At 40.6% G+C, this 11,982-nt stretch overlaps 1 protein-coding gene across 1 annotated transcript; it reads right to left on the bottom strand.

The window, feature by feature from the left end:
* Positions 1-5,092: 5,092 nt before the first annotated feature.
* On the bottom strand, positions 5,093-7,279 carry LOC140931720 (uncharacterized). The gene is made up of 2 exons (XM_073381479.1): positions 7,085-7,279; positions 5,093-6,208 (listed from the first exon to the last, which is right to left on the bottom strand). The coding sequence occupies exons 1-2, from the start codon at positions 7,277-7,279 to the stop codon at positions 5,093-5,095; spliced, it is 1,311 nt and encodes a 436-aa protein (XP_073237580.1).
* Between the last annotated feature and the right edge of the window lie 4,703 nt (positions 7,280-11,982).

Below are 11,982 nucleotides of genomic sequence, written 5' to 3'. Positions count from 1 at the left end.
GTTCTTTTGAAATATTTTTACATTTTTGAGTTGTTCTTGTAATGCCACACTCACCTGCAAAAGATTATTTTGTTACGTTGACGCGTCTATTTTAACCAGCGACTTGTAAAACTGCTAATTTGCAGTAATTTTTTATGGCGGCTGCGACGCTGACACAGGATTTCACGTTTTGCTCAATTTCTCCAAAAAGAAATTTTTTTGGAAACTTTGATTGAAATTTTCGAAAATGTTTTACGAAAGGGTTTTTTCTGACCAAGTATGAAGAATTTCGAAATTTCGGTTTTGACGGCGAATTCTCGATATTTACAGACGGCCGCTCTTAAAGCTTCCGTAGATAGGATATGCTCCAAGAACCCCCTCGTTGTATCCGATCACACTCAACACAGACATTTTCTCTCGCTCGTCTCCGCGTTTGGTGACAACGGAAACATTGGCATTTGTATGGCAGCGTCCAATAGTTCGCACTCCATTCACGAATTGTATGGCAGTTTCATCGGCAAAATACAGCTTCCTCGGATCTACAGTTCGTCGCCAATTTACAAAACTCCTTCGTCGAGCATTCTTCTCGGGTGTAAATCTCTCCAGGGGAACTTTTGATGCCTTGTGGCGTGTCAAATCTAAGAAGAGTTCTGCAAATGGTCGGAAGAGAAGGTACTTCAGCAGGAGGTAAATTCAAGTCGTCTCGTAAGGCTACCTGCATTTCACACAGATACATAAATGGATCGTGAGTAACAAGGGCTTCTAGATAGGCTACTTTCCAGGGCAGCATTATCGTCGGAGGAGAACCTCGGTTTCCCGGGTCAAAAAGGCCAGTCGTCAAAAACTTGTCAGTGATTTTTCTTGCAGCGTCGTACGTGCACAAGTTTTCTGCAGCGGCAGCGGCAAAACTACCAGTACGAAGGTAGGAGACGGGAATTTGGTATCGCTTCTGCAAAGGGAAGGCTGCTCCTTTCTTGAATATTCCACCTTATTTGTTAATTCTCCAAGCCATTGCGCGCCACAATCTCTAGATGTCGTCTACATGGTGACCATTTTCATCCGGTGTTGTTGACTGCTCCTTGGTCTCGAGAACAGACGAAGAAACTTCCAGAGATCCTTCAAAGGTTCAGCAACCGACAGAAATTCCACTAGACCATGTTTCAGCGAGAGTTCGTCAAAAAAAAGAAAAAGGGAAACAAACAACGGCAGCAAACTATCTTCAATTTTTTATGACTGCAACTGCAAAAGAAATTGATTCAAACAGTACCTCGCTGAAGCGGCTCTATGATTGGCTGATTGAAAATCTCGGTTTTTCTTAATTTGGGCATGTAGGAGCACTAAAAAACCAGTCACTTCAACTGTTATTTCAACCATTTCTGTGGTATGACAAGTGCAATCTGTAAGAGATCAATAGTTTTATATTAGGAATTGCAAACTTTCGAAATATCAAACCAAGTGACACGACATGCAATTATAATACATATTACTAATTGTTGTATACTGGTCTACTGGTCTGCAATAGGTGTAAAAAAGGTTATGAGTAGACAACTAAGTGTAGCAAATGTGGCAAGCGTGCTTAGTGTAACAAGTCAACTAAGCGTGGCAAGCGTAGCAAATGTAGCACGTGTACTTAGTTTAGCAAGCGCAGCAAATGTAACAAGTGTACTTACTTTAGCAAGCGTATCAAGGGTAGAGGATAGTGAGCGTAGCGAGCGTAGCAAGTGCAGCGAGCGTAGCATGCGTAGAAGGTGTAGCATGCGTAGAAGGTGTAGCATGCGTAGCAAGCGTAGCATGCGTAGCAAGCGTAGCGAGCGTAGCAAACGTAGCGAGCCTCGCAAGCATAGCAAGCGTAGCGAGCGTAGCAAGTGTAGCGAGCGTAGCAAGTGTAGTGAGCGTTGCAAGTGTAGCGAGCGTAGCAAGTGTAGCGAGCGTAGCAAGTGTAGCAAGCGTAGCAAGCGTAGCGAGCCTCGCAAGCGTAGCAAGCGTAGCGAGCGTAGCAAGCGTAGCAAGTGTAGCAAGTGTAGCAAGCATAGCGAGCGTAGCAAGCGTAGCAAGGGTAGCGAGCGTAGCAAACGTAGCATGCGTAGCAAGTGTAGCAAGCGTAGCGAGCCTAGCAAGGGTAGCGAGCCTAGCAAGCGTAGCAAGGGTAGCGAGCGTAGCAAGTGTAGCAAGCGTAGCAAATGTAGCAAGCGTAGCAAGCGTAGCATGCGTAGCAAGTGTAGCGAGCGTAGCAAGTGTAGCAAGCGTAGCAAGCGTAGCGAGCCTCGCAAGCATAGCAAGCGTAGCGAGCGTAGCAAGCGTAGCAAGCGTAGCATGCGTAGCAAGTGTAGCAAGTGTAGCAAGCGTAGCAAGCGTAGCAAGGGTAGCGAGCGTAGCAAACGTAGCATGCGTAGCAAGTGTAGCAAGCGTAGCGAGCCTAGCAAGGGTAGCGAGCCTAGCAAGCGTAGCAAGGGTAGCGAGCGTAGCAAGTGTAGCAAGCGTAGCATGCGTAGCAAGTGTAGCAAGCGTAGCGAGCGTAGCAAGCGTAGCAAGCGTAGCAAGCGTAGCAAGGGTAGCGAGCGTAGCAAACGTAGCATGCGTAGCAAGTGTAGCAAGCGTAGCGAGCGTAGCAAGCGTAGCGAGCGTAGCAAGCGTAGCAAGGGTAGCGAGCCTAGCAAGCGTAGCAAGCGTAGCGAGCCTAGCAAGCGTAGCAAGCATAGCAAGCGTAGTGAGCCTAGCAAGCGTAGCAAGCGTACCAAGCGTAGCAAGTGTAGCAAGTTTATCAAATATAGCAAGGGAGTTTTCTTGCAACGCTAGTATGGCTCACAGCGAACAGCGTTTTGTCTTGGAAGAGTCGAAGTGCTGTCCACACCCTATCTGTAGAGGAGATGAAGAAGTGGAAGAAAGCATAACTAAAAAAGGAGGTGGCGTACAAAACCTTTTGGCTGCTACTGACACTGACACTTACGCTTTAGGCTTTATTCTTTCAAACACTTTGTAACTCACTCAAATATGTAATCAGTTGTTGTCACTTAATCATAATTAATTATGTATGTTTCGCCTAGTTGTTATATAGTCCTAACGGTTTTCCAAATAGTCTGGAACTTACGATGATGTTCGTAACATCGAAACATGTCTTTTAGATTAAAGAATGTCGTAATCTTCTTAAAAATCGCGATTTGCTTTCTGCTGTCTCCTCCTTTTGGTTCTATTTTTATTCGGTTATTTCGAATTCTTTTAAGCCTGGTTTTCACTAGCGACGCAAGCATAACGCAAGCATAAGCACAAGCACAAGGATCAAAATTTTTCCTTTTTCTTGTGCTTGCGCTTATGCTTGAGTTCGCTTGCGTTGTGTGAAAACGGAGCATTATGCTTGCGCTTGTGCTTGCGTTTATGCTTGCGTTGCTAGTGAAAACCAGGCTTTAAGAGGCACTACTAGAGTTCCGGCATTTTACATTTCTATCCGATCACACTGGTAATCAGAAAAGTTAAGCCGATCAAATGAACCTGTTCTCGACAATCGCGCCAATTACTGAATAAACACCCAAAGGTACTTCTTTAAATTTCCCCCTGATATCTTCAATACCGTGCAGCACAAAATTTTTGAGGAAGTTTTATTCGACAGGGGTTTTGTTTATAATAATAATAACGTTAGTTACATGTAGTTTAAGACTCTACTGTAATAATTCAAATCTAATTGCAACACTATCGAAGATAATTCTGTAGAACAGTTAAAGCAAGCCTATATATGTTCATTTAAACCATTTACAATGGCGCCAACTTTAATACTGATTAATTTATCCCTGCATAGTGGGCAGCGGTTCCCGGGCAACCGTCTACTAGCCGATCTCGGATTTTTTAGTTTTCTTGTTTTTGCGGGCATGGATGATGGAGCAATGTTTCGCTTTCTTCAAGAGGGTGTTTGTATTTTTTAACCTGAATGTGGTCAATATGCAAATTTTGACACTTCAGTTCACATTATCTCATACGCTTCTTCGATAGGTTTTTCTCTACGGGAAAGTTTTTTGGGGGGATCCGATGGTAATTCACCACTACCTCTAACTCCCTCCTTTTAGGATTGGAACGTACGGGCTTTAGTACATACATGCATGCATGCATGCATGCATACATGCATACATACATACATCACATCCTTCATTTAATAAAGCAGGGTGAATAAATGGCTGCTAATGCTGATGTGGACCTGCCATCTACTTAACACTAAATGAATAAATATCGATTAATCTATCCTACTGTAAATATTTATAAATATAAATAATACATTAGTAAATAGATAAGTGAAAATAAATATATTGATAACAATTAAGTTTACTTAGACAATGCATTAGCAGATAAGAGGATGACCAATCAAAGTACAGTAACTAGTAAAAAACTACAAATCAATAATACACAAATTCGTCACTGCTATTACTGGTTGCAGTAGAGTTTGTGGCGAAATTAATATGGTCAATGCATTTAGAGAATTTCTTAATGCTAGCCTGGACTTGGACTTCAGCTGACTAGAAAAGCAATTCCAAACAAAGCTAGTACGATGAGTGAAAAAATCATGCAATGCTTTGGATTTAGAACATTTAACATCAAATCTTAACTTCTCTTTTACACCATTTTGCCATGCTGAGAACTTCATGCTTTGGGATACATATGTTGATGTTGCAAATCCGTCTGGCAAGTTGAAAGATCTCCACAAAGATATACAATACGTAACACTTGGCAAGTTACCTTTGAAGTAAAAATTTTCCAAACTGGATCAGTTGAAGGTCTTCATCTGTTTTAGCTTAGAAACCTTTGCATGGAAGTTCCAATTAACCATTTTGATGTGAGGAGACCAATTAAGCTTGTTATCAAGTTTGACTCCTAAACAAGATGAACTGGAAACGCAATTGATCGGTCTATTTTCTATAGTGATGCATGCATGCATGCATCCATGCATACATACATACATACATACATACATACATACATACATACATACATATAATTTTTGTCAAGGCAGGTCGGTTTGTGGCAACCTAAGGGCTGGTGTGGACCTGCCAGGAGCCTAATTAAATCTACTTATATATATATATATAAATCCTAATTAACAAAAAAAGCTTACTCGTTGATATAAAAGAACTTAAAAATATAGAAAATCCGGTTGTTTTGATGTTATTACACAGGCCTCCTTTTCGAATTGGATATGATCCAGAATCCTCGAGGCCTGCCTAAGTTTTTGTTTAAAAAGCTGTTGGGAGGAAGCATCCTTTATGGGTTTAGGTATCAAATTCCAAACGATGGGCCCTCTGTACCTTACACTATTTCTGCCAAAGTTACTATTGTAACGTGCATGCGAAAAGGTATTAATACGCCTGAAGTTATAATTACTATCAGAGGTGCGTGTTTCGAATAGGGCTGTGAGTTGATCAGGCAACGTTTTGTGATGGACCTGATACATTATTGAAGCGAGCCTACGCTGGTAAAGATAGCTTAGTGATTTCCATTTAACAAGGTCTAGAACATCAGAGTCAGGAGTTTCGCTGGGCAGTTTATGGATCAGTTTGGCTGCTTTTAAGTGTAAATGTTCTAATTCATTAAATGTAGATGGTGAGCAGGATCCCCAGTTAGCGATGCAATAGGTGATGCTTGGGACGATCCCTTTAAAATATATTTCTTCTAGTACACTTGAGGGAAGGACTTTGAACTTTTTCAGGAATTTCAGCTTTCCTCCAAACTTGGTGTGCAGTGCTTTAACTTGCGGTTTCCAGTTCAGTTTATAGTCAATTTCAACACCCAAGCAAGTGGAATTGGTGGTGAAGTAAATGTAAGAATTTCCGTACAGAGGTCTCATCGGACCAACGAAAGCATGGCTGGAAATCAGCATTGCGACAGTCTTGCCAGTGTGAACAGTCAGATGGTTCTTAAAGCACCACACTTTGAAGTCGTTTAGGATTATGTTTAACGCATCTATGATTTCTTCGACTTCCTTCCCAATGAAATATATAGTAGTGTCATCTGCAAACATATGAATACATCCAGTTTCGCACAAATTCGGTAAGTCGTTGACATATATACCAAATAGTCTGGGTCCCAGTAAAGACCCTTCCGGAACACCAATGTGAATTTGTCGTAGCTTTGATCTTGCGCCGTTTACAGTGACATATTGGGATCTTTCATCAAGGTAGCTTGCAATCCACTCGTGGAATACACCAGATACACCTACATCTGACAATTTAGATTTTAGGATGGCGTCTGACTGGACCGATGAACGATATTTTTGAGATAAACATTACTTCAGACTTGGCTGTTTGGATGGACATGGAGTTAAATTTAGACCAGCTAAAAAGTTGATGCAAAAGATTTTGGATTTGGATTGAAATGGAATCAATGGAGTTTCCAATAATGTAGGCAGAGGAGTCGTCAGCAAACACTTCTATCTTTGACTCAAGGGACAAAGGCAGGTCATTTGTAAAGATGCTGAAAAGTCTTGGGCCCAACAAGGAACCTTGGGTACACCAGAGGTTAATCCCATTTTCAGAGAAATTAGAGGATGTTAGCATCGACAACGAGTACGAGTTCTAGAACGAGATCAACTATTTTGCGTACTGCGCATCCGTTCTGCGCATCTCCACGTTTTCAAGTCGTCCTGTCAAGTTGCACTACGACGAGTTCTCACCAAAAACTCGAAGTGGGTAGAACGACTGGGTAGAGCTGGTTTTCAAAGGTAAATTCCGATCGTTTGGTGCAGTTTCTTTTCATTTCTAGCGTCTCTTTATCATCTTGAACATTCCTTATATTATGTTTTATGTAAAATACTGCTTTGAAGTCGAGGAAAAGCAACCTAACGCGATATTTCCTACACAGAGTAAATTTGCATTTACCCGGGAAAGTTTCATGTCTCTCCACAGGCCTCACAGGCTCACGAAATAACCCCGAAAATTGCCATTATTTGGTCGAAAATATCCCAACAGTCGAAGATATCAATAAAGAATACTTACTTCTTTATCCAGTGTGGTTGTTGTGTTGAATTTGATGGGAGAATACACAGCCCTTCCTCTGTATAGGCCGCTGTTCGATTTTCGCACACAAATTTTTCCGGTAGACGCAAAATACGACCAAGGTAGGGAATGACCTTGTCGCTAAAACGAAAGCGGCTGAAGCACTCTTCCTCGGAAACTTCATTCAGGTCGAATCTTCGATACTTTCCATGCTCAAATACAGGATAATCTGTGCTGTTTACATCATATAAAGCACAAAATTCTTCTTCGTCCAAAAAACCTTCCATGTAACTGAGTAACAAGCAGTCTTGAACGTTTTTTAGAGTCATTTTTTGTTTTCCAAATTGTTGTGGAAGCGCTACCTCGACTCAAATTTGGCGCCCAGTCATGCGGAATCCCATAATTTTATTTTCTATAAACTCGAACTCGGTGTCATCGCTAACATAGAAAGCTGAGAAACGACTTCGAGTACGAGTACGGCTTGAAGTCATTCTCGTACTCGTACTCGTTGTTGATGCTAACATCCTCTATTGTTCCATTAATAGACACAAACTGGTGGAGGTTTTTCAGGTAATTAACAATCCAGTCCAACGAGTCACCACATAGACCTGGGGCTTGGATTTTTTGAGGCAAAATTTGAGGAGACACACAATCAAACGCCTTTTGGAAGTCAATAGAGATTACCGATGCCAATTGATTCTCTTTCATCTAAAACAAACCTTCATTTTTCTGTCATGCTAAGAAGCAGTAATTCAAAGGATCTTCCCGTTCTGAAGCCCCATTGGGGGGTAGTAACTAGCTTGTTGGTTCAGAAAAAGCAATAATACTTTCTAATAACTTGTTTGGTATACTTAAAAGTGAAATTGGACGGTGATTTCCAGTCCTGAGTACTACCGTTTTTATGGATGCAGTGGACCTGTACTGTCTTCCATTGCGATGGGAACATGCTTTGCAATGTTAAGATAGTTATCAATGAAGACATCACCCAGCATTTGCAGTTCTGATCAGTTCTTTGCCAGTGATTTTATCAGGGCCACAGGCTTTTCCCACTTTGATGTAATGCTTGAAACAATGTAAACTATATTGACAGTAAAAAACTGTAAAGTACTGAGGGGTATTTCTGTAAATGTGATTGACTGGTTGAGTCGAAAGGTCCCGAGTTGATGATCTGTTAGTATTAGCCAGAGTTGAACATATATTAGTAAAATAGGAGTTGAACTCATTTGCTTTGAAATATTGTCAGTTAGAACTGAGCCAGAATGGGATTTCACTTGGCTGATGGTAGAGCACTTCATGTTACTTTGAAAGGATCTGACTAGGTTCCAAAATTCTTTACTGGATGTAGTATTGGTGAGTTTGTTATTGAGTTACAAATTTCCTCTGTTTCTTGCAAGCCAACCATTCAGGAGATCCTCTTGGTGTTTTTTGGGCATTAAGGAGAATCGCTTATTCAGCTCTTTACTCAGGGTTGGTGTTTTTTGGGCATTATGGAGAAGCCGGATTGTATCGCTTATTCAGCTCTTTACTCAGGGACGAAGACATTCAGGTAAACTGTTAGATTTAACTTTAGCTTTTCTATGAGGAATATGTTCATCGAGGATGAACTTGTAAAGGGCTTCCTATGCCCAAACGCAATCGTCGATATCATCAAAGATACCAGAGATAAACCATGGAGCAGAAGCAAAGCCATATTGTAGAGCTTTGCCGGACTAGCTTTAATCAAGTTTACAGTATCATAAATCAGGTGATGATCGGATTCCAGGGTTGCACGCACCATGACCAGAAATCTTGGAGGGAACAGAGGTAATTATCAAGTCAGTCAGAGAAGATGAATCGCCGTAGATCAATAACGTTTACATCACTAAATCTTGTAAGATGACATCCTCAGGTCGGTGATGGGGAAAATGAGCGCCTGAAAAATGGATCACAATTTCAAACTAGGGGAAGCATAGATTGTGTGTATCTTTGGAAAAATCCCGGGCACACCTTTAATAATTAGTGGAGTCATTCGAATTATTCAAATAGCCTGTCTGATCTGATTCGTTTCGCAATTTTCGATTTTATACTTGCTGTAGAAGTCTATTGTTCCCGTTTAAAATGGCTTTGTTATGACTAGGTTATTCCATAACGAATTTAATTGTGAAACGAACATTTGTAGCTGAGGATGACATGGAATGTCGAATCACATTTTGATAACTTTTGACTTTTGTTCCCTTAGCGAGATTTGCTTTACAAGACTGTTGTTTCTGCTTTTGTTTTTGCGCCCGTTTGGAAGAAATCGGAAGTTTTGAAAGTGTCCCGAGTAACTGGTACTGGCCGCTCAGTAAAAGAATTGTTCTCGTATTAAGGTGGTACACATAAAATTATGAAAGGAAAATAGTTTTCGAAACGCCACCAAGCAGTTTCCCTCTCTCCTCAAAAACCAACATTTCTAAATTCCAATTCGATCTGGACGTCACGCACTTAGTCATGAGCCTCTGGCTCGGGTGATCGCGCAAGCACTTCCTGTGTTTGACGTTAAATTACATTTTACATTTACCAATTCGCAATAGCGCGCCAGGCTGGTACGAGACGTTTTGGGAGTCCATCCAATAACTTTAAACTACAGATTTTTATTTTAACATCACCCAGAATTTACAAAACGCCCCGAAACATAGAATTGTGTAATTATCAAAGATGGAACGTGAACGAGATGTTTGTATTAAACCCATTTTCGGCGGCCGAAAACGACATTCAGGTGATGTACTCCCTCTTTAAGCGGCCACTGGAGGTGCTGGGGATATATTTCAACGGTCTTCCACATTTGATATCTTGTTGACCGATCTTAACTGGAAACAAAAATCTCGCGTACGGATTTTAGGAGCACTTAAATGACCAAAAGAGAACACCAGTCCAGGCTAAACTTTTTTAAAGATTTTCGGAGAAAAAAAAACAGGACAATTTAAGCTCAATTTAGGTTCAAAGTACGCCAAATTGAAATCTATAGTACGCTTGGTTACTTGTGCTTACAGGAGCTTGCAAGGTAGCCCCGGTTTCAGTAAACGCACTGTAACTAACTTATTTTAGATGTGAGTTTTATACTTCCATACATTACAAAAAACAAAAACAAAACAAAAACAAAATACAGAACAAAACAAAACAAAACGCTGATGGGAAACTAACAACGGCCAGGTACACCATAAGAAGGGTTCCTCAAAAGAAAAAAATTGGTGCAAGCAGCTCCCCATCCCAAAAGACCTGCAACGTTGAAAAGTAATTCTGCTGACATCTTGGAATTGAAAAGATAAAATTCGTGAAAAGATATCTAATAATTTTATTTTTTTTTTCAAGCATCTGAGCGGGCCGGAATCCTGAATCCTCAAATTGGATTGGCTAATCATGCGCACGTTACCGCTCCAGCTTACGATACGGCCCATGGGCCGGATTTTTTCCCCCGCTGCCTAAATATTGCTCCTAGAAGTTAACGGTAGTCGTCAATCTTTTGCCTTCTTTTACACATCCATTGACGATTAGTCAATGCAAGTTTATCTCTGTTCACTTTAAAATGGCAAGGAAAGTCACTGTAAGTAAGTTCAATTACGTGTTTTGAAGTTGTGAAAGTTTGTTTGGTTGTTTGTAGCTTGGCGCTGTAATTGCGCGTAATCCTGTGTTTCTCTCGCCGTAAATTTCAGTCAAGTTTACCTCTCTGATCGTTGCTGTATTTAGGAGAATTTCTCTGGAATACACATAACGAATTTTCTCACTTTCTGCCGTTCAATTTAAAGTAGAAAAGTCCGATTCAGTTGATTTTGAAAGCTATCAAGGACGGACATAAATTGTTTTTGTAGTAAAACTTCAAACTTCGCACGAAATTTCACACCGTAAAAACAATTTTGGAGAACTTAATTAGTGAAATAAATACAGCAAACATAAAGTAGTTCCAAAAAAGTATGTTCTTTAATACATCTTTCTTTTGTCTATTTTTACAAATCGTTGCTAGACGGCGCGCAAGCCCACTGAATGACAAGAGCTGTGTAAACAAACCCATTTGTGATCTGCAAAGCCAATCTACTGCAGGAAAAAAAAAATAAACATGTTATTTTCCGGCTTTATAAGGTGGGTCCGTTTGGTGAAAAACTGTGACCTTGGGCTTGAAAATGCTGCCCTCGGCCTCGGGTAGCATTTTCAAGCCCTCGGTCACAGTTTTTCACCATACCGACCTCCCAGCCGGCAAGTAACATATATATACCGCATTTAAGGTGATTCCCTAGTTTTGCACTGCGCATAACAAGATGGCCGCCGTAAAAAAGAGCATGTAAAGTAATATTATTAAAATGGAGTTGACTGAAAAGAAACGCTATTGGAATTTTTGCTTGCTGTTGTTTCTTGCCGAGGTGAGACTCAATGTGTTGGGAATGTGCATAATGTAAGCAGTACGCGTGTTGCTGAAGTCGACCTCCCCTCGGAGAACCTCGATAGCGGATGTTTAACTTGTGCTTACTCACTTTGATTTTTATTTAAACACTTTGTTTATCACATTGTGTCCTAAATGTGATATCTCGATGTAAATTCTGTAAAAACGTATTTTTAAATACTTTCTTCCCCCTTTCACATACATTCTATTTTGAAACTCGCCCCAGTCCTCTCTCAAAAATCGGAAAAAATGCGTTTGGTGAGCACTTTCTACAACTCTACTGCAAAAACGAGTACGGTGACCCCCATTTTTTATTTTATGATTTTAATAAGGACAGTGCTTCCTTTCGATGAGAAAAAAATTGGCACAAATCTATGTTCAGTTTTTTGGCAATTTTCCTAAATTGTACGGATTGAGCCATCACGGGTCGAAAAGCGCGCGTCCAATTTAATTCTACTTTGGAGCGTAAAGTAAAAGCAAGGGCATTAAAAGGCATTTTTCTGGTACGTAAGTGGATAAACAATACATTAAAGTCAAATTCTGTGTGATGTCACATGCATCATCGAAAAAATCTCTCCTTTTTGTCTAGTTTTGCGCTGCACGCGGTTTTTGTAAAAGGGTCCTAAATAGCCGTATTTG

Source organism: Porites lutea, chromosome 3, assembly GCF_958299795.1.
Source record: "Porites lutea chromosome 3, jaPorLute2.1, whole genome shotgun sequence".
Classification (NCBI taxonomy): Eukaryota; Metazoa; Cnidaria; class Anthozoa; order Scleractinia; family Poritidae; genus Porites; species Porites lutea.
This window is presented reverse-complemented; position numbering and strand designations above follow the sequence as displayed.

Excerpts from the sequence above, each read along its gene's own strand:
- LOC140931720 (XM_073381479.1), bottom strand. The coding sequence starts at position 7,279 with ATGACTCTAAAAAACGTTCAAGACTGCTTGTTACTCAGTTACATGGAA. Across the intron at positions 6,209-7,084 it reads GCTTTCGTTTTAGCGACAAG|TCAGACGCCATCCTAAAATC; the intron begins GTCATTCCCTAC and ends TCATCGGTCCAG.